This window comes from Amphibalanus amphitrite, unplaced genomic scaffold (genome assembly GCF_019059575.1).
Source record: "Amphibalanus amphitrite isolate SeventyFive unplaced genomic scaffold, NRLGWU_Aamphi_draft 000194F_arrow, whole genome shotgun sequence".
In the NCBI taxonomy this organism is placed as follows: Eukaryota; Metazoa; Arthropoda; class Thecostraca; order Balanomorpha; family Balanidae; genus Amphibalanus; species Amphibalanus amphitrite.
The window spans coordinates 363181-389525 of record NW_024881689.1 but is presented as its reverse complement, the minus strand read 5'-3'; the positions used below and the strand labels follow the sequence as shown (position 1 = coordinate 389525).

Sequence of the window (26345 nt, the reverse complement as noted above, 5' to 3'; positions counted from 1 at the left end):
AATATGTGTTTTATGGACAATTCCCGATCGATGATTTTCAATGACATGCATTTTACTCGATTTTACAACGCATTTCTTGAAATGTCTGTAAACGGTGAAAATTCGACCTTTGACCTGACCTGTGACGTCATCGGTTAGACCGAGGTCAATGAAATTGGGTCACAACGTAGTTCCCCGTTGGGGCTATCCAACGCCGTTTGCCGCTTGTCGCTACGTTGCGTGGTTCTCGAGATCTTAGGGGGGGGGGGCCAAAATGGCCCCCCCATCAGACCACGTTGCTCGGCAGACCCCATCAGGGGGCGGGTTAAATAAACTAAACTAAACTAATCTATCTGAGAAGCCTGATATTTTGCCAGGTGTCTTTGGAGTCAATGATTACCCCTTAGACCGATTTTCATTCAAATCTGAAAGATGAGTGTGACGGGCCTGGTACGATCTATCGTGCAATGCCCCATCTACCAAATTTCACCGAAAAATATTCACCCGTTTTTGAAAGGGGTGTCATAAAAAGACTTTTATTTTAGCTTGAAAGCATAATACGCGATCAATGGGCTTGATGACGTCATCAGAATCCGTTAGTGTTAAGAGATAGGGACTACGCTGGTCCCACCCTGCAAGTAAAGGGAAACAATTTCTTGAACACCATAAAGCTGCGGGGGTTGCGACCAGGATAAATGGTGGTTTCTGAGCCTGGCCGCCAACTTGGCTATCTCAACTCAAAACTAATGTTAAGGTGGGAGGGTCACTTTAACACGGAGGGGGGAGGGGGGGGCGAATTTCGCCCACCCCTCCTGTTTTTCGCCAATAACTCACGCCGTAATCATAATACTAACGTGAAATTTGCTGTACCCACTACCCGTCAAGAATTTAAGTGCGGATCTTTTCGTGCAAACAATAAATAAATCGGTTCACAGTTTTTCTAGTAATAGCGGTGTAAAGTCAAACAACCTGCCGGAGCGGCGGCGCGGCGGACGGCACCGACCGTTGTTCGCCGCCTGAATGGTAGACTGTGCCGGGGCGGGACGGTTCCGTCTTTACATCGCGCTCCTTACCGCTGATTGCGATCGATTCGCGTCAAATCTTGTGTGTAGACTTAGAAATGTGTAGGCAATCTTATGACCAAAGAAATTTGAAAATCGGCCGGTAGAAACTTGAATTATGAGCGTGTTAAAGGTAGTGTGCCACCTTTGAAAGATTTCCCATTTTATTTTTCCTAGGATAAGAAGCTTCTGTTTTTACCTAATATCGCAAAGAAAATCAAAAATGGGCCTGGAATAGTGCCTTTTTCGCCTAAAAGTTTACCGGTTTTTCGATATGTATAACAACTGTAGTGGGCTGACCTGCAAACAGGCGTCGGCAACAATCGCGAATGCGGCGCACATGTGACAATAAGCAAATGTCATTATAGAGTTACGACGTACGGGAATGAGTTATCAGCTGTCTAATCGTAGACAACACAATGTCGAGCCTTAAACTGTAAGCCTGTATTGGTATTGTTTCTTTTATTTGGCTGTCGAACATTATTTATGGTTTGAAATATGATTTTACGTAAAATAATTGATATGAAAAAGCCGTCTCTTAAGTTATGACCCCATTTCACCACACGCAAGTGGCAGAAATGACAATGATCAGCTGACGCATTTTTCTTGGCCGAAGTCAGAGCGCGCGGCCCGACGCACCACCACCGCACCACAAAGTATGAGCAGAAGCCGCGCCCAAAGCCAGGGCCCCGGTAACGTGAGGTAGCCGAGTCGGGGCAGCGTGCGCTGACCCAAGCCGGGGCCGCAGCTTTGGGCGCGGTCTACCGCATCCCCGCGGGCAGCCCCGGGCTATCACATGACACCGGGAGGACGCGCGGCCCCGGCTTGGGTCAGCGCACGCTGCCCCGACTCGGCTACCTCACGTTACCGGGGCCCTGGCTTTGGGCGCGGTCTACCGCACCACCTAACAGGCGTGTTCGAAACCGCAGGAGATGATGATGAACGGGTTTATCGAAACTTGATTGGATGAGCATATCGGTAATGGCGATTTCAGTGTGTGCATTTATTGTTCATAGTGGTGTGAAATGTGGTTGGGGTACGACCGACAACCCGTCGGGGCGAATTTCGCACTGGGGTACTCAAAATTTGAAGAATTTAAGACGTTTCCATGAGTTTTGAAGGTATTGATAAGTTCTAAAAATCCGGTTCTCCTTATCTGGGCCATTAACTCCATACAGTCCAGGAAAGCTGGCACACTACCTTTAACACAAAATTGCGAATGCCGCGTTTCCAGTGTTGGCCGATCCCCACCTCAGCCGGCGACATTTTACTCTTAGCAGGCTTCGAACTGCCATATTTATTGGTTGATTAACTCGAGATTCATTATACTGTATACATACGCAAAAATGTATGCTCTGTCGTATAGTGAAAGAAATAGGAAAATCGTCCGGTGACGTTTTGAGTTATCGGCGTGTAAACACAAAACAGTCGCTCATATGGCAAATTTGACCACATTTGGCCTAATTTGACCTTGAAGATACGAGTATTGACCTCGGGTCATAAAATGCACACACAACAGGGTTCTTCATGACCCCACCTACCCTCCAAATTTCATCTCTCTACCTTCAATAGGAGCTGAGCTCTTGGGGGGGGGGGGGCGACATTCGCTCCCCCCTTCCACTGGGCGTAGTACTCGCAACCCTTCCACTGAGCGTGTTAAGCCGCCTTATTCTCCCATCATAACCCGCTCTATTAAAACGTTCTATGCATTTTGAAGGACACAGGACACAGTTGTCTTATCAGTTCTAGGTAACTTGTGGCCTGTAAGTGCATAAGATGAAATCCGAGTCGTAGGTTGTAGGTTGGTAGGTTGTACGTTGGTAGGTTGTAGGTATGTAGGGTGTAGGCTAGTCGGTTGTAGTTTAGTAGGTTAGTATGTAAGGTTAGGTCAGGCTAGACTATGTTTTTTTGGTTTTCCTAAATTTGATAGGTATTAACTGACAGTCCTAACCCATCACCCACGCCGGACTGCCATACCATCTTGTGGCTGGCTGAGAAGCTAAGCTATCTGAATTACCGCTAGGAAGAATAAAGCTGTAACAGAATGTGCATCTATCTGCAATGGGTATTTTGAGCAAAGAAACCCAGCTTACCACTTAGTTGTCTGCACGGTTGTATAGACTTAACAACCAGAGGGGCGAAAGCCATTCAAGTACCCATGCTTTGTTGAAGGCATTGCATATGACAACAGGCATTGCATATAGTAATGACCTTATTTTTACTCCATGCTCAACAGTCAATGCAACATTATGTTGGAAAATGGCAGTGCTGTAAATAAATATATTTTTTTACCCATGTGACATGTCCTAGAGCCTCGGACACCAAGTTCATGGGTCTGACAGTGCTGGTTTCCAACACATCGTTTTTCCATGCAAGCAATCTTCATTTATGAATCTATTGAGGGCATCCAAATTGAATACCCATTGCAGTGGCTCAATTATATTTAATTATTTTTTCTACCTCACCTTACTGAACTGACCAAGTGCTAACTGGAACTTTCATGCTGTTCCAAGTGGCTAGAGAGTGACTGTCAAGGCCACTTTGGTTGCCCAGGAATTGAACCCTGATGGCTGAATCGAAGTGATAAGGAAATTACCCCTAGGCTAGAATGTTCCCCGTCTGAAGCACGGGCCACTCCTTCCAAGTTCCAACACTTAGGTACTTTATGAATATGCATAGATAACAGTAGAACTACTGTTCTACTGTAGAACTACTGTTCTACTGTTATCTATGGAATATGCCATATTGGAAGTTGGAACGGAATCAGGCACCAAGAGTTCACCTCTGCGTTATTAGACTTGTCCTTCAAAATCAATCTTTATTTTATTATTTAACTAAAAAATTCATGCATAACGCATACATTTTGGTGTCATTTTCAGCCAGATGCGCAAAAAAAAAAAACGTTCAGACCCGACGTTCTGAACGGATATTTCCCATTAATTCATTGGATATTTCCGTTCCGTGTTATCGTCATTTTTACGCGCGCTAACCAGTTTACATGAATCGAAACTTGCGCATTTTTCGCTAAACGGAAATATCCGTTCTAATAGTCATTTTCGCTGTCTCATGTAAACGGGGTAATTGCTCGGAAACGGTAAGGGCTACAGGGATGAAATGTAAATAACTGAAATTCACCAATCCCTGAAATAAATTTATTCTAGCAATGACTCAGCCGTTCCTTGACCGATTGCACTGAAACTTAACTGTCGGTGCCGGACGATGCATTACCATGTGTGGGGGGTGCTGTTGCACGTGCGCACGTGCAAGAGAATGATGCTACATCTCAGGAACAGCTGGGCCGATTTCGCTCATATTTGGTACACAGAGGTATTTAGAAGGGTGGCCAGTACAAGTGCACTGAAGTCTCACTTTTCACGTGCACATGTGCAAGGGGGCCGGTTTTATATATCAAGAACGGCTAGGTCGATTGCGCTAAAAATTGGTGCAATGCTTTTGGTTAAGTATGAGTAGAGTATGAATACGGTTTGAGTACGGTATCGGTAGGGTAGGGTAGGGTAGGGTAAAGTAGAGCCGATGTGTGGTATCGTATGGGTACGGTAGAGGCAGAAGTAGGGGTAGAAGTAGGAGTACGGTAGAGGTAGAAGTAGGAGTACGGTAGAGGTAAAGGTAGGGGTAGGGGTAGAGGTAGAAGCAAGGGCCCGTCACGACCCGATGGTTGGGGGGGGGGGGGACGAAGGCCGTTTAAAGTCGATTCTTTACATGCAGCACCCATAGGCGTAATGTTAAAAATGAAAAATATTGGGGGGACACGTCCCCCCGTCACCCCCCCTCCCGGTGGCGGAGCCCTTGGGTAGAAGTAGGGTAGGGTAAGGTAGGGGTAGAGTAGAAGTAGGGTAGAGGACAGGGGTAGAGTAGGGGTAGGGTAGAGGACAGGGGTAGAGTAGGGGTAGGGTAGGGGACAGGGGTAGAGTAGGGGTAGAGTAGGGGACAGGGGTAGAGTAGGGGTAGAGTAAAGGTAGGGTAGCGGTAGAAAAGGAATAGGTTAAGGGTAGTGTAGGAGTAGGGTAGGGTAGAGTAGGAGAAGAGTAGTGGTAGGGTTGAGTTGAAGGACATAACATACCAAAGTCTCGAACACCAAGCGTTCATTACCAAATGTAAAAAAGCAAATAACAAAACTAAATATACAAGTGTCTATACCCAATCTAATGCGTCCCTTCAATAGATCATATCAAAACATACAATTATCGCGTAAACCTGTACTCTAGTTGCTTTAAATGAATCCGGTCATACATCTGAAAAAGGGAGAATATTGACCATCGACACGAGCCCGACACGAGCCCTCTCGTCTCGTCTCGTCTCGTCTCGTCTCGTCTCGTCTCGTCTCTCTCTCTCTCTCTCTCTCTCTCTCTCTCTCTCTCTCTCTCTCTCTCTCTCTCTCTCTCTCTCTCTCTCTCTCTCTTCCCGTTTTCCTCTCTCAGTCCAATCTACATTCTGTCTAGTGTCTATATGTAGACAGAATGAGACCACTTGAAACCGCCGTGACAATTGTTCTCCGCCCACAAAAACAGACCATTTTCTCCATCCGGTTGTATTGCCAGCCATGTTTGTTTCACCACGTACACTACAAAACACAGTCGGCTCACAAATGTAGAGGATGTCCACTCTTTACACGACGTATCATATTTACACGTTTCTATAGCACACCGTGGGCCCGTATGTGTAATTGTATGATTACAGTGTAGGTGGGACAGCCGTATACGGCCGTTCCATGACACGGAGCTTGGCCGACATTTCGACGGTACCGCACCACCCTTCAGACCGATCAGCGTGCATGACATCGGTAATGTTTAACCAGGTTAGATGGCCGACAAAAATGTCCTGTCACGTCACACATAGGTATGGCACATCAGTGTGGCCGTCCACCCGTGCATGTAGCGTCCACCGCAGAAGTAATGCGCGGCTTCAGTTGTGGTTATGCTTTGCATTTGTATTTTAGGAACGAATTGCCAGTCTGCAATAAAACTTTGAATGTATAGTCTCCCTTGAAAATATCACGACTCTGGGGGGAGGGCTTCACCTGTCCCAGCCGCGGTTGAGCGGAAAGGTTTGAGAACCACTGGTAGCACTGACCGGAGCCTGACACGCGGTGGCAGCAAGTGCGGCGGGGCGAGGGGAGTGGTTGTGGAGGGATGGGGGGGGGGGGAGGCGGTCGCCGCGCGGTAACTTGTGATGGAAGTAAGCATGTGGTCAACGAAAGCCACCTTACTCGCAGAGAATTTGTTGAGATTTGTTTCATTATAAAGCTGAAAATTTGACCCGCCATCGGCACGACTACCATAGACTTTCTGTATAATCCGGAAACTCGTGCACGAATGCGAAAAAAAATCAGTTACACCCGCTAACAGCCAGTCCTAACATCATCCTAACATCCGTGGTTGCAGGTGCACCCGCGAGCGGATTCAAATCACAAAAATATACACTCGCCACTTAGTCCTTTATTTGAACGTCCTCTTTTTGAATAAGCCGGTTAGTGAACGGCGACAAAAACAGATATTTACCCATCAGCCGTCTTCTTTTTAAGAGCCTTATTTGATGCCAGGCCCCCCCCCCCCATGACCTGTTTGCGTCGTTCAGAAGGCCTCTTCAGAGTAGGGTTATGACGGAACTTTGCTTCGTTGTAATTTTACGCGTCACGCACACTGAGTTGACAGTGATTGGAGGTAACCCACAGCTCTCCCCGGCTGGAGAGATATCCCCCAGATCTCCCCGGGGCCGGGGCGGTTCTTTAGTCCATGATGGGACACCCCCGGCTTGGCCAGGCGGGCCACACACCACGTCGCGTGGTGCTGATAGCTCCGCTGACATCGTTAGCGGGGGTTTTCAAAAGTGTCTGCCGCGAGCGTGAGAATGTCATGCGTGGTAAGAAGTGGGAGTTTAAGGAAACGTTGCCCGTTGTTTGTCTTTTTCTGAATCTCATGGCATGTGTCTTGAATGTTCTGTTCTGAATCATGTATCATGAACCCGGCGGCCGCTGGGCCTCCGCGCCAGCCGCCAGCCGCTGGGGGGGGGGGCATATAGTTGCCCCCCCCCCCTTTACTTCTCCGACGATATCGTCGCAACGCGAAGAGATAGAGAAACGAAACTTTGCACACATATTCCTGAATACCTAGCCGAGGTTGTGTCCAAATTTGGTGTCGACCCCACTTGAAATGACGTCACAGTTACGTCAGAAGCCCAATTATAGATTTGCGTCTCTGGGTTTCCTCGCGATATATCCGACATATGAGACCGAATATATAGGGCCGATCACTGGTTAGGATCTAGTTGAAAGTGTACTTAGATATGTCAGAATGACAACAGGTGCTGTTTAGATCATTTACCGTTGCGTTTCGTGGTCAGCGACATCGGAAACGCTCCATATCGGAAAACGACAAAACTTTATGACGACACTGTGACGTCATCTTATGTGCTACAACCACCAAACATTCCTCAAATATGCGCTAGGTATTCATTTGAAGCTATGCCAAGTTTCAGCTTCGTATCTCATCCGGTTTCGGAGATATTACACCAAACGTAAAGGGGGGCAACTTTATGGCCCTCCCAGCGGCTCGTGGGTTAATTAAATATAGATAAAAAAAAGAGTTAACAGTGATTGGCGCCCACTAAAGCAGACCACTGAGCGCCCGGCTGGTGAACCCAAGTGGGGCCTGGGGCGGTGGACGGGGTCAAGGAAGAGCGACACGAGCATGACCTCTGGGCCGGCCTCCACCTATTTCGACCCAGTTGTCAGCCGCCGGTGCCTGCGTCATATAGCAGTTTTCCTTCTATCGCTGGCGTAGGATCGTGACACAGCGTACTTTTTACGATACTGGCCATAACCTCACTGCTGGGGTCCTCAAACCGAATGAAATAGTTCACGGAGCCGCTGCAGCCCATGAGGCGATACTTTCAAGAGCGACTATGGGTGCGTTCGGAGAGCATGGAATATTCACCGTCGGCGTCCCCGGGAATATTCCCCGTGTCGCGTGCCACGTTTCATAAGTTAAATTTGGAAGAATTTTATCTGGAATATGTTAAGGCTTAAAAACATATTGCTATGAAATAATGTACAAAAACAGTTATGAAGAACAATGTTTTGTACCTATTGTAGACGTCTTGCAGGAATAACAATCGAAAAAAGCATCTACTTAGTGCATAGATGCAACAAAAGTAACAAAATTAATCATCAACAACTAATAAAACCCACTGAATTTACGTAGCCATCGCTCCTGTGGGCGCCGCCATCTTGGCGGGAATGACGCAAAACATGCTTTTCAGATTCAACGCGTTCCCCGGGAATCCACGGTGAATTTCCACGGGAACGGCTCCCGAACGGCCAATCTCCGGGAATATTCCGCGCGCATGAAATATTCCATGTGCATTGTGCAATGTGCCTCTCCGAACGCACCTTAAACCTTACATGTTTCGTCATCCTTGCAGCTGCGTGTTTGGCTTCTGCTGTCTACTCCTGGATCATTTAGAAACCGTCAGTCAAAGCCATCTGTAGATATTTGTAAAACCGCACATCACTTTAGAGGTGCGATGTACGTCGGTGCTTGGTAAGACCACCTTGTACAGCAAAGGTTTTGTCACACACATCGCAGCGGTACGGCCGCTCTCCCGTGTGTGTGCGGCGGTGGTAAGTTAAATGAGACATCTGAGAAAACGACTCATTACACAGATCACAGCGGTACGGCCGCTCTCCCGTGTGTGTACGGCGGTGGACGGCCAGACTACTTTGTACAGCAAATGCCTTGTCACACACATCACAGCGGTACGGCCGCTCTCCCGTGTGTGTACGGCGGTGGGTGGCCAGACCACTAGCTTGAGAAAACGACTTATTACACAGATCACAGCGGAACGGACGCTCACCCGTGTGTGTACGGCGGTGGACGGCCAGACCACTTTGATCAGCAAACGTTTTGTCACACGTTTCACAGCGGTGCGGCCGCTCTCCAGTGTGCCTACGGCGGTGTATAACGAGATTATGTTGCTGGGAAAACCCCTTGATGCATATATCACAGCGGTACGGCCGCTCTCCCGTGTGTGTGCGGCGGTGGCGGGTCAGCTTATCATGTACATCAAACGCCTTGTCACATACATCACAGCGGTACGGCAGGTCTCCCGTATGTGTACGGCGGTGGATGGTCAGCTTACTGGGCTCAGAAAACGACTTATTACATACACCACAGCGGTACGGCCGCTCTCCCGTGTGTACACGGCGGTGCCTGGTCAAATGACTCTGAAAAGAAAACGTTTTGTCACATATATCACAGCGGTACGGCCGCTCTCTCGTGTGCGTACGGAGGTGTTTTGCCATGCTGCCGGAATGGTTCGTAGAGTAATGAGACCACTGACACTTCAATTTGCCGTCCCTGCCGATGTGACCGTGTTTATCCTTGACGTGCCTGTTCAGAAGATCTTGTCCCGGACAGCTGAAGTCGCAGTGAGGACAACCGACCGTTGCCAGTCCGCCTGGAAAACATGGCGATATTGCTTGAACTTGGAGACAGAAAAACACGAAGTGTCAGCACCAGTCTACGGGGTGTCCAGAAACTATTTGTCACTTATTTATTCGGATATTATCCCACCGTACGCTAACAGAACTGTTAGTTATTTCTCGAGACTGTGCCTCAGGCAATCCACAGCTGTCCGTTAGTCAAGTGACCTAGCCCAGTCCCCTGACCTGGACACTCCTGGGGCCAATCTCACCAAATGCGGTAAACTCGTTTGGGGTAGCTGTAAGTTACCGCACCGAAATAACCCCAAGCAAATAATCCCTTAGGGCCTTATTTAGGTTAGCCTAGAGGGCCTTGAATAATCCAGTCTCACCAGCCCAAAATACCCAATGCCGTATTTTACGGCATTTTGTTCAAATCCTGCAAAGCAATCGCATTTTTCGACGCTTCTGATTGGTGGAAAAGCTGCTGATTACGGCGGCGTGATATGAAGAACACATTTGTTTTGGCTTCTTTTATTTATCAACCGATCACCTTGGTAACGAATGAAGGCACCTCAGTTTCCAAGATTCACGACTTTATTGAGATAGGAATACACAACAGATACACAGTTTATTTTAAATATGGAATTATTGTACTTGGACCAGTGTTGTCAAATTTATGCCAGCAGCCGGTTTAAACCGGTTTAATCCATGGATTAAAGCGGCTGGCATGAACTAATTTATGCCATCCCGGTTTAAACCAGTGTGCACCAACATAATAAATGCCACTTACGTTAACTTGTCGTAACTTCACTTGGGGTGGGCCCATGAGGGGAAGGCATTCGTCCATCACGTGCAGTCAGGGGATGTTGTGGGCTTCTTAGTGGCCCATTTGGGCATATCAGTGACCTATTTAGACCCAGCGGCCAGCAGGGGCTTTGTAGACCTAGGGGAAAGTGGGGTATGACGGGCATGTTAGTTTTGTTGACTTGTATCTCTGAAGTCATTGCTTTGATAGCTTTGTCGCTTTGGCTCTGGCATCTTCAGACATTTCTCTTTCGCTGCCCTTTTGACACCTAAGGTCTAACTCTATTAGTTTTCAAATGATAACATGTTTAGCGAGACACTGCAAAAACCCGTCTTACCCCACTAGGTAGGGTAAGACGGGTTTTGTCTGGGGGCAAGACGGGCATAATATGTTATTTACTATGTATTTCGCACGGCGAGCTACCGCTCGGAAAATGTACGATCTGCGATGGTGAATGTTTCACTCGGCATTGGAAAGGTCGATAAGCTGACCTAGCCTGGGTCGGGATAGCGCGCTGGCGTGGAAGGGGGAGGGTCAAGTGTCCGCTTCGGCTGCACAGTGCACAGTGATGGCGTTCAGCGGCGCTACGTGTCCGTCTACTAGTTATTGCAGAAAATTGAAATTAAGTAGCCATAGGAGAATCGCCTCCACCTATCTAAACACCAAGTACAAAGCAGCAGCTGCCTATATTTCAAAACCCAACAGTCGGGCAAACGGATGCAAAACTTGAACACACCAACCAAAACATGAACACTTATTTAAGCTAAACGTTGACAAAGGTGTCGGTTTCACACAATGAACGCGCGCGCGTGCGCGCCATTCCGCCGAGCTGTGCGCAGTGCCAGTGAATCACAGTCCACACTGATGTTTTACGGAGCACAGAACTCACACACGTAGTTGGCATCGTTGTCATCCAGTCCAGCGCATTCATCATGGGCCCACTTTTTGCAACAAGTGCAGCATGCCCACCCCTCGCCCGCTACTGAGTCACCAAAGGACTCGCCACAGTACAAACAGGGAACAACGGCTTCAGCAGCGCAGGCTCCTCGCTCCTTTCCGCTCCCCTTTCGGCAAGCTTTGGTCCTCTTCTTCTTGCTTTGTGTGGGCTTCCGTTTCGTCAGGCTGTTCTCCAGGGCCCTTTTGACAGGCGAACTGGTTAATATAGCTGGCCCAGCTACCGGGGTGGTCCGTCTTCTGGCACCAGCAGAGGTTGCCGGCAGATTTGCCCGAGGTAGTGGCAGTATATCGCACGGGCGGATCTCCGAGGTAGTGCCGGCTGTCGTCTCGCTGGCCTGGAGACCGGATGGCCCGGCTGTCGTCTCGCTGGGCTGGAGACCGGATGGCCCGGCTGTCGTCTCGCTGGCCTGGAGACCGGATGGCCCGGCTGTCGGCTCGCTGGCCTGGAGACCGGATGGCCCGGCTGTCGTCTCGCTGGCCTGGAGACCGGATGGCCCGGCTGTCGTCTCGCTGGCCTGGAGACCGGATGGCCCGGCTGTCGGCTCGCTGGCCTGGAGACCGGATGGCCCGGCTGTCGGCTCGCTGGCCTGGAGACCGGATGGCCCGGCTGTCGTCTCGCTGGGCTGGAGACCGGATGGCCCGGCTGTCGGCTCGCTGGCCTGGAGACCGGATGGCCCGGCTGTCGGCTCGCTGGCCTGGAGACCGGATGGCCCGGCTGTCGGCTCGCTGGCCTGGAGACCGGATGGCCCGGCTGTCGTCTCGCTGGCCTGGAGACCGGATGGCCCGGCTGTCGGCTCGTCCAAAAGACTCGATGCCTCCTCTTCTGCGGCGAGTGTTGACGGACGCACCGGATGCGTCACGTCAGACGGGCTGAAGTCTTCTTCAGCGAATACGTCCATGTCGATGGGGAAGATGCCGCATTTTTTGAATGCGTTGATCGCCGTTGCCGGGGTTGCTGCCTTCAGGTAGGCCTCGCCGAACAGTCGGGCGATTTGGTACAGCGTGACCACTCGGCCCGGGTTCTGCCTCAAGAACTTTTCGATGGCTTGGACGTAGAAGGTGTTCAGAGGCTTCATGAAGCCCACATCCAGCGGCTGAAGGCGGTGGCTCGTGTGAGGTGGGATGACCACGATGGTGACATGGTTGGCCCTGGCCATCTCGATCACATCCAGATTTCTGGTGTGCGTCATATGTCCATCCAGTATGAGCAGTGCTGGTTCTTCCGCGCTGGGCTTTGCGTGGCGGATGAAGTGCTGGAACCAGCGGGTGAAGATGTCGGTCTGCATCCAGCCCGATGGATGGTATTCGAATACGGTCCCGGGTGGTGCGCCTTCCTCAAGGTTCTTGTTCACTCTGGCCCTCGGCAAGATCATCATCGGCGGAACAAAGTTGCCGACTGCCGACATACAAACGACCGCTGTCGTCAGCTCCCCACGTTCTGCTGACGTCAAGCTTCCGACTTGCTTCCTTCCCTTCTGCGCCAGCACTCTGCTTGGCTTGCTTTGCACTGTCGTGATTCCTGTTTCATCTACATTGTAGACGACGTGTGGCCCCTTCACGCTCTTGCCGGCCTCCACCAGGATGTCAAAAAACTTCGACACCACTTCCTTGTTGAACCCCTTCGCGCGTGCCGCTGAGGTCGCCTCGGGGGTTCTCAGCGACAAGTCCTTGTTGCGTTTCAAAAAGCCTATTAGCCAGTCTTTTCCGGCGATGCCGTTCTTGAACCTGTGGTTCAGCCTGTTCTTTTCCGCGTACTGAAACGCGAGTCGGCGAGCATCCGTCTGTGTCAATCCAAAGAACATCCTTTCCATCTCGATGATATGATTTTTCAGTTGGCGCTCTTGCTGTGGGGTGAAGACCGGCTTACGTGGCCCCAGTGGCGCCTTCAGTGGACACTGTCCCGACAGTCGGCGCTGCAGGGAGCTTCGAGGGACACCGTGGTCCTTAGAAGCCTTTAGAGTTGACTTCCCTTGTTGGACGTCCTCCAACGCGGCATACATCGCCGCCCTCGTCCACTGACCTCTTGACGTTTTTCTCGTGTACGATCGAGGCATGGTAAGTATCTGAGGAAAGGAGAGCAGGTATTTTAGGAAACGAATGATAGGAACACTCCGGCAAGGTAAGTGACAGGTAGCAGACGAGAGGGACAGCCTAGGGTGGGAAGAAAGCCAGGGGAGAGCGGGAAGGGAAGGTTAAGTGGCAAAGTCAATTATCGACAAGGAGCGGGAAACTCGGCTCGGGCTGTCAGAGCTCTATGTATGAGTCTATGTAGCTCTATGAGTCTATGTAGCTCTAGTAAAAAAGGAAAGCTTAACCCTCGCCCGTAAACGCCGATCTGCCACCTTCGCCCATGCAGGGGGGGGGGGGGGGGGTTGGTGCGACCCCCCCCCCTTGGCGTTTGAAAACGGAGCGTCGTAGAGCTTAGCGGAAAAGACCAACGGATTGCTCTCGCCGAGATCTCGCGATTGGTGGTATATTTTTTGGTCCTAGGTCAACATTTGACCTACTTTTGACCGGTCAAAGGTCAAATTTTCCGAAAATCGAACTTTTTCAATTTTCCGCGGCGATTGCGGCAAAACGGTGAGAGATGTTGACTTGAAACCTTCACTATCGTGTTCCTTGATCAATTCTCTATCGTTTGGTATGTATTTCGTTATCCTAGCTCTAAAAATGGCGCGTTGGGAGCACCGGAAGTCGGCAATGTCACAGTCGGCGGCAGAAATTCGAAAAATCAAAATTTAAATTTTTGAAATCTGATTGTATTTTTGGATTTGGGAGGTCCATTTGCTCCCTATAGAAGCTAATATTGCTGCATATTCCCATTGAGGTGACCAGAATTAGCAATATAGAGCTACCGGCACTTGCCAGAAATAGCATCGGACGCTGTTCCTCTTGTGACGTCATAGCTCCGTGACCTGACCTGACCCGGTCAAGTTTCTTGCACCACACGATGGCCAATACTTGCCCCAACATGCATGGGAAGTTTCATCACGATCCATCAACCGATGTCCGTACCACCGGCAGGAAACCTCGGGTGTTGGCACTCAGTTTGTGAAAATCCGGCCGGAGGCTGTTCCCTTTGTGACGTCATAACTCCGTGACCTGACATGACCTGGTCAATTTTTTTTTACCAAAAGGTGCGCAAGGTTTGCCCCATAAGGTACCCAAAATTTGGCGGCGCTGCGCGCCGCCGTTTTTGCACTATTTCCGAAAAACCTCTGGGGGGGGTTGCACCAACCCCCCCCCTACATGGGCGAGGGTTAAGGACAACACCGACCCCCGTCAGCGACGTCCCAAGGTAGGTACCAGGTAGCCGAGAGAGGGACACAAGGACAATCGTCCCTGTACTCCCTGCAGGTGAGCTAGGACATTTGTCCGCTCGCCTTATTGTATTTTGTATTTAAATTTGATCCCTCATGTCTCACGAAAACAAGTAGGTATATCGCATCTATAACTCCGACTCCAGCTTGAGAAAAAATCGACTCCGACTCCCAACGACTCTGACTCCGACTCCGGCTTGAGAAAAAATCGACTCCGACTCCGGCCGACTCCGAATTCGACTCCGGTTTCCGACCCCCGAAGGACATGAGTGGCCCTCTATTTTCTACGAACTTTTCGGTGAACTGAACTGAACTATGTGAACTACGAAATGAATTGAACTGAACTTTGGCTCTTGCGGGAACAGATTGAACTGAACTGAACTTTCAAAGCGAATCGGAGGCAGTGAACTGAACTGAACTGAAGCAATGTCAATTGAACTTTGAACTGTAGATTACCAAAAGTTCACAAACTGTTCCGATTCTGAAGTTCATGTTCTCAGCAATTTTGTGGCGGCGTGCCAATTAAGAGGGGTTGAGGGTAGGGGAGGGTGGGGTGTGGTCAGGGGTATCGCTTGGGGGGGCTGGAGAGGGGGGTGGCTATCAGCCATGAGAGCGACGCATCAAAGAAGGCTAATTACGGTGACCTAATTTGACCTCGACGTTGACATCGGCCTTCATGCTCTCTCAAGGCACGCTCTGGTTGATGCTCGAGATTTTAGACCTGGCTAAAACAGCCAGCAATTTGGCCAAATGCACTACAAAACAATTTCTTGATCAAAATAGTGACTGGGGTAAGACGGGCAATTTTTTATATTTTGCCCGTCTTACCCCATTTCGTCGCCGACAACAAAAACACGCAGCCTTCGGGCGCCATATTGACGGATTAATTCGCGAACATACACAGTAACATCAGATCTGATAACAAAGCTGGCATAACAGTTTCATCAAAAACAATCCAGCAATAGAGTCAGAAAACGTTACGATATAATATTTTTACTCTTAGAGTGCAACATACGTTTTTAGTTTTTCCATAATATTTCAAATACGACGGACAATACGTACCCGTGCCTTCGCCGGCCAAGAAAAGAGCGTCGGGCGAGTTAGTCGACGCAAGCTGTCATAGGTGGCGCCACGGGTTTAGGCTAGAGGGCCGGTGCCCGTCTTTCCTACCCTGCCCGTCTTACCCCACTTTCCCCTACAGGGTGTCCGGAAAGTTCTGGCGCTTTTCAACATTTTCTAAAACAAATGCCATTGGTTCATAGATACTCATCAATGGATTAAAACAATGACCAGGGACACCAAGCCACATCCTTCTGCTAACTGCTCATTCAATGAAACTATCGTCGGCGCCGACGACGGCCTCGACGTAGGGGAGGAAGCGCCTGTGGGTTTTGACGATGTGGGGCATTTCCAGGCTCTCCCATGCTGTCATGATGTGATTCTTCAGCGACTCCAGGTTGGGGTGATGAATGGCCTAGATCCTGTTCTACAAAACGCGTAGCACGCCTTAGTCGAGCGGGTCAGGTTAGGAGAATAAGGCGGCCTGATCTCATTTCGCCACGGTGATCTGGCCCGGCAAGCTCCTCTGTCAGTTTAGCTTGAACGGCAGTGGCGTTGTTGGAGGGCGCTCTGTGCTGTTGAAATGCGAAGTGGCCCTTAGGGCAAGGCGTCTTGACCCTCGGGTTGATGTGGCTGTCCAGGAACCCCTCGTGGACCAGCCTGTTATTCATTTATTCGACATTGACGAAGATGATGGGACATTTTTGTTCATCAGACCCCCGCACTTTCTTCGATTGCCACGCTGAAATGCTGCTCCGTTCTCGGCAGTTTTGACATACCGCGGTCGTACCAGCCTGAGGATATTTTCTAAGGAATTCCCGAGTCGGAATAAACCTTTACCTGCTAAACCATTCATCGAAAAACGCCGCATTGCGCTGCAACTCGCGCCTCGTTCAAGGCGCACCCGGCCGCCGCGCGCAGGCATTCAGCGATAAGGCGCATCTTTACCCATTTACCAATCACTGAGCACGATTACAGGGTCATATTTACACGACCCCTAGCTGAGCGGTCAACGAGGGGTCATGTCTGGTGATTGGCTGAATGTCCAATAATCACAGCGCGCTTTAGACGGCGTCCAAAAGAAGCGCCAGGACTTTCCGGACACCCTGTATTAGGGGCTGGTGATGGCTCATCAGGGGCCAGCGTTAGTCCATCGGGGCACGACATATGCCCATCAGAGGTAATTGCGGGCCCACGCCAAACTCCGATGGCCTTTCAACGGCCCCCTAATGGATCTACATTGACCCATGATGTGTCATGTATGCCCCTATGATAGGCCTACTGATACCCCTGATGGCCATTCCCGGCCTCTGATGAGCCTATACCGAATCCTGATGGGCCTTTAATCCGGCAGTTGCTGGGGTATTTCGCCACCCGCCGTTTGCTGGGGGGGGGGGGGCGTTAAACGCCCCCAGCCGATAACTCGAGAACCAATAAGCGCAGCGAAACGCACGAGGCGGCAAACGAAAGAACGCGACGAGAAGCTTCAGATGAGTACTTGAAAGTTGAATTTCGAGGTCACAGGTCGGGTCAAGGTCAGGTCAAACACCTGGAATCGGGCTTTCAGTAGCATGGACTTCAGAGCCTCGTAATGGGCGTCTCTCGTCATAAACACTGTCAAAACGGTGCACAATCCTTCATATAAGGCCTACAAGATTATCGGATCCATGTAGGGGTCAGTCAAGCATAGGCCAGGGTCAAGGTCAGGTCAACCAGGTAGGCACATATCCCCGAAAATCAAAACTGATATTCGCAGCCTGTGACACATGTTTTATGTGTAATTTTGGGCGTAGAACACGATGGTGACATTCATTTTATCATGTGTGTACGTGTTTGGTTCAAAAAGGTCAATTTAAGAAATGCATGTATCATGATCCTGAAGTAGTCACGAGAAATTGCCAAGATTCAGTTCAAGATTTTGGCAAATGCGGAACGATAATCAAAAATCGAAGATAGCCATTTGATTGTTCATGGTATTGGCAGTCTAATGGCGTTTACGGCATATCTGTATGTCTATTCTGTGATTTTATATGATTTTTTGAACATATGCCGTTTTTGGTCGAAAACTCAGAAATCATGACGTTACCAAAACCTCGATATCTCAAAAATTTTCCGACCGATTTTTTTTTAAACTTTGTCACAATAAACTTCAATCAATTCCCTACAGGTACGCAAAATTTTATGCTATAGCGAGGCGAAAAAAGTGGGGGCGTTTAACGACCCCCCCCCCCAGCAACTCGCGGGTTAAGAGTCTCCAATAACCCTTCGCCAACCCATGATTACCATACGCTGGCACTAGGGGCCCCACATCACTCATCAGCCGCAGGGCCGTCCGTGCCATGAAGGGATGACTTTTCGGCCGATATTACATTGTTAATATGCATTAAAAATATGATTTTATTGTGCCATTATATGGCTAACAGTCATAAGAAATATATTTCAACTCGAAAATAGCCCGAAACAGCACACAATCTGAAAGAAACCCCTCCAAAATCCAAAAGCCTATTCGGATCCATAGAGAAATAACTGCGGTCCCCCACAATTTCGTCACGAGTACCGGGCCAATCAGCGTCGAGTACTGCCGAACGCTGATTGGCCGATTTTCCGCTAGCGTGTAAATACTGCTCGCGGAACCAGAGTTCGTCGACAATCCTCCACAAACGTCTGTCACACTTTTCGTAATGCTAAAAAAGCCGGAGCGTAGCCCCCTGGGCACGGGTCAGCGCAGCAGTCGTGCGCGGAGCCTAGTGTCATGACGTATAAAAGCCTCTATCCGGGAGGGAAAAACAGTTAACATTACGAGTCAATGACAAGTGCCACAAATATTTGAGTGACAACAAAATGTACTGAAAGTAAAAGTTTCGGCAGGTCATCTAACGGCTAGTTCCTAAATATGGTTGAAATTATTCCACGCATTCACAAATAATCGCGAAAAATTAGGGTCTCAAGGGGTCTGGCGCCAACAGTACAGCCAACAGCCAACGCCAACAGCCAACGCCAACAGCCAACAGTGTAGTTGTTCCCCGATATATCCGACATATGATACCCAATATAAAGGACTGATCACTGGTCAGGAACTAGTTGGAAGTGTACTAAAATGTTTTAGGATGAAAGCAGGTGCTGTCTAGTTAATTTACAGTTGAGTTTCATGCTCAGCGACATCAGAAACGCTCCATATCGGAAACGACAAAACTTTATGACGTCACTGTGACGTCATCTTAAGTGCTACAACCACCAAACTTCCCTCAAACGTTGCCTTAGTATTCATTTGAAGTTATGCCAAGTTTCAAGTTCGTAGCTTATCAGGCTTCGGAGATACCTATTCTACAAAACGTAGGGGAGAGTGGGGCACATTCGTGCATGGGGCACATTCGTTTTCAGCAGTTTATGGGAACACGAGTGACTGCACGAGCTCAAGGTAAATTATGGAAACATGTCTATCATTGCCCCCCTTCGTTCACTGTAGAAGACAACACTGTACCTGCTGTCATGCTCGATAAAAACGCAAATTTGTAATATTCGTGAGCTTTCCAAACTTTTCTCATATCTCACATTTCCTGACTCGGAAATGCGGTTCAGCTTTTCAAAATTGGGGGCGAAGAAGCTCACTCTATTCACGGAACTGCTGCAAACTTGTTTGTTCAAAAAGTGTAATTTTTTAACAAGAAATTTTGAAATATATTACAAATAACGTTGTGGGGCAGGTTCGTGTACGCACTGCCTCGGTGCACATTTATGCATATTTTTCTTTTTAGTTTTTGCGATTTATGACTCTATCTGTAGTAGGTTTCACTAATGATGCTCGCCTGACTCAGTCTCGGCTGCTTGCGACGTCGTGACAAGTAATTCACGCGACCTTGGCGAGGTCACGGAGGCCGGCAGTTGTCACATTCTTGTAAGCCAGCCCATTCTTTCTACATGTGTAGTGCAATGCATTCTTGTCGAAAGGAATCAAGTGAAATGACCCCCTGCCAATTTCTTTTGGTAAATTTCTGGTAATTCCCGGTAATTGCTCGAACTTTGCAGGGTGCACGGAAGTGCCCCATCCCTTGCACGAAAGTGCCCCATAGGTGGGGCAGTTTCGTGCAAACGTTCAGAGTTATTAAGTCATTTTTTCTAATAGAGGCAATAATTGTAGAGGAAAACTTCCAAGGAAGAAAATTATCTGCAATAGTTCCTTTCCATACTACAATGAACAATTTTGTCGTTGCACTAACCAAAGAACAGCTATATGAATTTATCCATTTTTTGCACGAATGTGCCCCACTCTCTCCTAAAGGGGGGCAACTTTATGCCACCCCAGCGGCTCGTGGGTTAAAAGGTCGTCAGTCAAAGCCATCTGTAGAGATTGGTAAAGCCACATATTACTTTATCGGAACGGGTAGAGGAGCCGCTACGGCCACACCGGCTTGCACGCCGGACGTACTCAACACGTACTATGTGGGTGTGGGCCCCAGTACGGTAGCCAGTGTCCCTGTCCCTCAGACGGCCCTGCCAGTCAGGATCCCTCGAGTGATCACGTGTGCATTCCGACTGCAGTCTATCACATACGAATACTTGTACCGCCTCATCCGTGATATGAAAAATTCGTTTTTCGTAGGGCTTGATGACGTCAGTGTCAACATGTTCAAAAAATTCTTTCGTGGACTAGGACACCTGCTGTTAGATACCATTAACTGTTCACTGGAAACCGGCTTAGTACCAGCGAGCTGGAAACATGCTTTGGTCACTGCCATTCCGAAGGGTGCTGACAGCTCACAGCCGTCAAACACCAGGCCCATCTCCATGTTGCCCAGTGTCATGAAAGTTGTCGAGCGCGTGATGCAGTGTCAGGTGACCGAGTATTTCAACCAGCACCAGCTGTTCACTGACGCACAGTACGGATACCGGCGCGGCCGCTCCACCGAGACGGCGCTGACAGTAATCACGGACAAAGTATATAGGGCCATGGACAACGGAGAACTGAGAAGTGTCAATTCTTGTACTCATCGATCTTTCAAAATGTTTTGACGTCATTAGCCACAATAAGATACTCAACAAGCTACATTTGTACAACATCGACACAACCTGGTTTCGGCATTATCTCCAGGGGCATTCCCAACAAGTCAAAGTGCGGAACAGCGACGGCTCTTTTAGTCTCTCACAGTCATTACCGATCACGACAGGCGTATTCCAAGGCGGTTCGCTCAGTTGTCTCTTGTTTTCAATTTTTGCGAACGATCTGTGCTTGTACATGAGTGACGTTACTATAGTACAATACGCTGACGACACTCAGCTGCTGATATCTGGAAGGAAGGACGATCTGACTTCTCTGATCTCGAGAATGGAGGAGGCACTGTCTGACCTGTTTACGTGGTTTTGCACGAATGACATGAAAGTGAATGCATCCAAATCGCAGATGATTGTACTCGGTACGCGCCAGATGCTGAGAGGCCTGCAGCCCATCAGCATTAGGTTTGCCGGTGCTACTGTTTGTGAGTCGGCGACCGTCAGAAACCTGGGACTTGTGATGGACAAACACCTGTCATACCATGAACATGTCACACACGTAGTGTCCAAGTGCACAGGATCACTACTCGCACTCAGTCACGCCAGACATGTGCTGCCGCCCAACTCGCTCAAACCGATTGTCATCTCACTTGTGTCCGTAGTGCGCTATTGCATAGCCATCTACAGGACATGCGGCAACACTGAGCTCAGCCTTATACAGAAAGTACTCAATTTTTGTGCGCGCGTTATTAGTGGTCGCCGAAAGTACAGCCATGTGACCGACATACTTCGCGATCTGAACTGGCTAAGCGCAGCAAATCTGGCCCTGTACCATCGGATATGTAGCGTGCGTAGAGTGATAGTGTCTAGTCAGCCAACCAGTGTCGCTTGTACGCTCGAGACCCTCGACCATGGTCACGGCACTCGTCATTCTGGTCGTTTGCCACTACCACGCATTCGAACAGAGGCAGGCCGCAGACAGCTGGTGCACAGCGGTGTCAACTCGTACAACGATTTTATCGCAACGTATGACGGGCGGACTCGTTTAAAGACGGCAGTGACTCGTTATTTACTGCATGATCAGCGATAGACTGGACTGTTTTATGCATGTATGAGTGTGTGTTTACTTCATCCGTCCATCTTTTTATCTGTTGACATGCGTTAGTGAAAAGCCGCGTGCGCGGATTTAACGTGAATACATGAATTGAATTGAATCGCTGTACGTCGGTGCTTGGTCAGACTACCTTGTAGAGCATACGCTTTGTCACACACATCACAGCGGTACGGCCGCTCTCCCGTGTGTGTACGAAGGTGGCAAATTAGAGTACATCGCTGGGAAAACAACTTCCCACATATATCACAACGGTACGGCCGCTCTCCGGTGTGTGTACGGCGGTGGCGGGTCAGCTTACTGGGCTCAGAAAACGACTTATTACATTTATCACAGCGGTACGGCCGCTCTCCCGTGTGTGTACGGCGGTGGATGGCCAGCTTACTGGGCTCAGAAAACGACTTATTACATTTATCACAGCGGTGCGGCCGTCCTCCCGTGTGTGTACGGCGATGGTAGGTCAAAGTACCATGTACAGCAAACGCCTTGTCACATATGGGGCATTCCACGATAGATCGTACCAGGCCCGTCACCCTCATCTCTCAGATTTTAATGAAAATCGGTCCTAGGGGTTATCATAGGCCCCAAAGACGCCTGGCAAAATATCAGACTTCTCAGATCAAAACTTTTTGAGTTATATTGCATTACATTTTTTTAACTTCGGTATGTAACGGTGAGTTTGATGGCCTATAACTCAAGAACGGGTTAAGCAACCAACAAAAAGTAAACGACACTAAGCTTGCGATGAATCAAAAATTAATATTACTATTTAAAAATTCCAAAGAAAAAATTTCATTGTTGAGCAAAAACCTTAATCTTTTTTCATTTGCCTCTAATGACTTTTGGGGCCAAAATTTTTCACATTTTTATTTTTTCAAAATAATCTTCATGTCATTGCAAATCGACATGCAAAAAATTAGAAAGGTGTTCTTTCTATAAGTTCCTCATTTTCCCGCAAACAAAATGGGTTTCGGAGGGATTGATACGACCCCAGCACGCCGTTTCGCTTCTAATAGAGCTAGAGCCTCGCGGAAAAAACGAGCGTGTGTGCCGTTACAAGTCGCAGCGATTGGTACCCGATTTTAAGGTCTCAGGTTAACCGGTAGCGTCTGAGGTCAGGTCACGTGACTGAAGTTACGGGTTCGGTTTTTAGTAAATAACTTCGCAAAAAATGGCCGCAGAGCCGCGAGTTTGGCATCATTGTGTTCGCCTAGCTCAGGTGCATCGAATGGTATACTTTTTGCTAGGGTGAGGTCAACTTAAGTAGTTAACCTCGGGTCAAGGTCAGGTCAGAGCCCCTCAGGTCACGAAGCTGGGCAAAGGGTATCATATGGCATATCATTCGATTCGGAAGGTCTTCCCGAGTCCATTGGTGGCTTTCCCGACTCTCTAGCTCCATTTGATCGGGAGTTATTGACAAAAACTCGTACGACCCTAGTGACGTCATAAATGACGTCACGCAAGGTTAACAATGCAAAAGTAAAGCATTGGACTTTGCAAGGAGTGCATGAACTCACGATACCATGTACGTGGGGTAGTTTTAGATCATTCTCGGCGCCAAAATAACAGTTTTTATTCCCCATTGATTTATAACAGTTATGTCACGTGACCGACCTGACCTCATGTAACCTTGAAAAAATCCCAGATATACAAGTTGTGAGACCTCTGGAGGACACCATGTATGCGTCCTGTACCTTTCATCTCGGACAGCTATGGTCATTGGCGTCCAAAACAATGTCAGAACCAAGCAGCCTTTTTCACCCTCGCGCTTATAGGAAAGAGGGTTGAATGAACCCTCTTTTCACTTTTTCAGATGACTCAGACTTGAATTGAAATTTCAGCAACCCGTGATGTCACTAGGCAGCTTTACCACGCCATTTGTAAGCTCCCCTCCCGAAATCACTATTCGAAACCGTTATCGTGACGTAAAATAAATAGGGGAGAGTGGGGCAAAGCGGCCACCCTAACGCTTCTCACGATGCCAACGCTTGATTTTTAAACTTGGAAAGATTCTTTCTATACCAATGTGATCCCTATTAAGTTGCCTTTTACTTCAACTGCGTTTTATTTCCAAAGGTGTTAACATATGAAAGATATTGACAAAACTTTAAACCTATGCATATTGGCCACTTTGCCCCATACCCTGGGGCAAAGCGGCCACCGGCGTCTTCTCAAGTCCTGATATGAGAAACAAAATAGTTGCCTCGTGTACGACTAGGGTAGTTGATGGTGACAAGGTTAAGCGAGGATGGATGTTTACTTAATCATCTTCCACCTGTAGGTAAACAAAGAAAGGATTTTTATGAAAATAAACATTTAGTTGCATTATTTGGTAACTCATGCAAGTGAAAAGTGGCCAAGATGAATGCATGACGACACATTTGAATATAAATAATGTTTTTTATCCAGATGGAAGCCACTTATGGCCAATTGGGGGGTGGCCACTTTGCCCCGGCCACTTTGCCCCGCGCATACCGTCCGAGACAAAAATATTCCAGCTTAGCTATTAGTGGGGTAAAAAACATTAAAATTGGTAGAATACATGTACGATAACCATGCAATGCATGGACAAGAACGCTTATAAAAATTCCAAACGGTTATGGAATAACATAACATTTAAAAATTGTAAACATAGTAGGTAACCTGGCAAGAAATGCTTTTCCGTGTTTCACAGAAAAATGGTGATGGGCCTGAAACCCCGGTCTGGCTCATTCGAACGACCGTGAAGAGAAGTATAATTGGAAACCATAAATTGGAACTGACGACAGCTATGAAGGGCTAAAACTATGGGTGGCCGCTTTGCCCCGGGTGGCCGCTTTGCCCCACTCTCCCCTACATTTATAGAAAGAACACCTTCCTAATTTTTTGCATACTTCTTAACAATGAGCCAACTATTTTTTTAAAGAAATAAAAATTCAAAAAAAATTTGGTCCCAAAGTCCAAAAAATACAAATGAAAGAAAACTCGATATGTCATATATCAAAAATAGCGTATTTTTCGAAATTTCAAAAATACATATTAATCTCTGTTTCATTGCAAGTTCAATGTTATATAACATTTGGCATTTGAATAATCCGTCTCAGAGTTACAGCCCGCCAAACTTAGCGCTGCAAAGCAAGATCCAAAAAATGTTATACACCATAACTCAAAAAATACTTATCTGATAAGCCTGAAATTGTTACAGGAGGATTCAGAGCCCCTGATTACCCCTGAGACCAATTCTCGTCAAATTCCGAGAGATGAGGGTGTCAAATTGGAAAAAGGTGGTACGATCTATCGTGAAATGCCCCATATATCACAGCGGTACGGCCGCTCTCTCGAGTGTATAGGGCGGTGGGTGATCAGATTACTCTGAACAGAAAACGTTTTGTCACATGTTTCACACCGGTATGGCCGCTCTCCTGTGTGTGTACGGCGGTGGCGGGTCAGCTTACTGGGCTTAGAAAACGACTTGCCACATATATCACAGTGGTGCGGCCGCTCTCCCGTGTGCGACGCCCGTGGTTTATGGCGCGGCCCGAATGTCAGGGGCGTGGCCCTGCGCGGCCGGTGCTGGGTCGCCGCCGAGAGGCGGTCAGTGTGTTGGAGTCGGTTGCCGGGAGCGGACGCGATATACGAGAGTACAAGTCTGAGGACTGTTGGTGTCGGAGGCGACAACACAACATTGGCGCAGTCGGTAGGACACGAACCTACGCTCCCATAGGGAATATGATTTCCATTCTGACTTCAGCTGTCTGGGACAAGATCTTCTGAACAGGCATGTCAAGGATAAACACGGTCACATCGGCAGGGACGGCAAATTGAAGTGTCAGTGGTGTCATTACTCTACGAACCATTCCGGTCACATGACAAACCACCGCCGTACACGGTTCCTACGCCCGCGGTCGGGCCCGCGCCACAAAGCCACCGCCCCGCTACTTCACTAAACTACGCCACACAGTCACAGTTGATCCAATGACGACTTAACCAGTAAATAGCTGAACCAGTGGACAACTGAACCAGTGGACAGTTGAACCAGTGAACAACTAAACCATTAGTTGATTCAATCCGTTCCCTTATTGGCGTCTCAATAGAAGGAAACAGGTTACAGTTGTTGTTGAGCGCTTGCGCGAGGAACATTAGTAAAAGCAGTTTTAGTATCATATGACCTTTCCTCGTAAAATATAAATTACGAAAAAGAATATATTGATATTGATATTTCAATCACAGATCTTCGTCGGCATTGCTAACAAAAGACAAAATGTATTCTGTCTTTTGTTAGCAATTCCGACGAAGACCTGTGACCGAAATATCAATATCAATATATCCTTTTTGGTAATTTATATTTCACGAGGAAAGGTCATATGATACTGAAACAGGTTACATTTGATTTAAAATAATAATCTAACCTAATCAGACCTGACCCAACCTAACCTAACCTAACCTAACCTAACCCATCCCAATCCAACCAAACATAACCTAACCCAACCCAACCTAACCTAACCTATACTATCCTAACCTAACCTACCCTATTCTAACCTAACCTAACCTAACCTGACCCAACCCAACCCAGCCCAACACAGCCTGTGATGTTTTTTTTTTTGCATTTCAAAGCAAGAAGTATCAGAAATGTCAATGCATC

General features: G+C 48.3%; 1 protein-coding gene across 5 annotated transcripts in view; it reads right to left on the bottom strand.

The window, feature by feature from the left end:
- LOC122384613 (zinc finger protein 765-like) overlaps positions 1-26345 on the bottom strand; it is a 100669-nt gene that overhangs the window by 24859 nt on the left and 49465 nt on the right. Inside the window, exon 8 of one of the 5 annotated variants that reach the window (XM_043372196.1) lies at positions 5574-9515. The exons of 3 other annotated variants lie outside the window; for them this stretch is intronic. In XM_043372196.1, the coding sequence (XP_043228131.1) occupies positions 8572-9515 (944 nt within the window). In that variant the 3' untranslated portion in view covers positions 5574-8571. Of the gene's footprint in view, positions 1-5573; positions 9516-26345 lie in introns of those variants that run through there. One more of the 5 variants, XM_043372199.1, reaches the window with a different exon arrangement.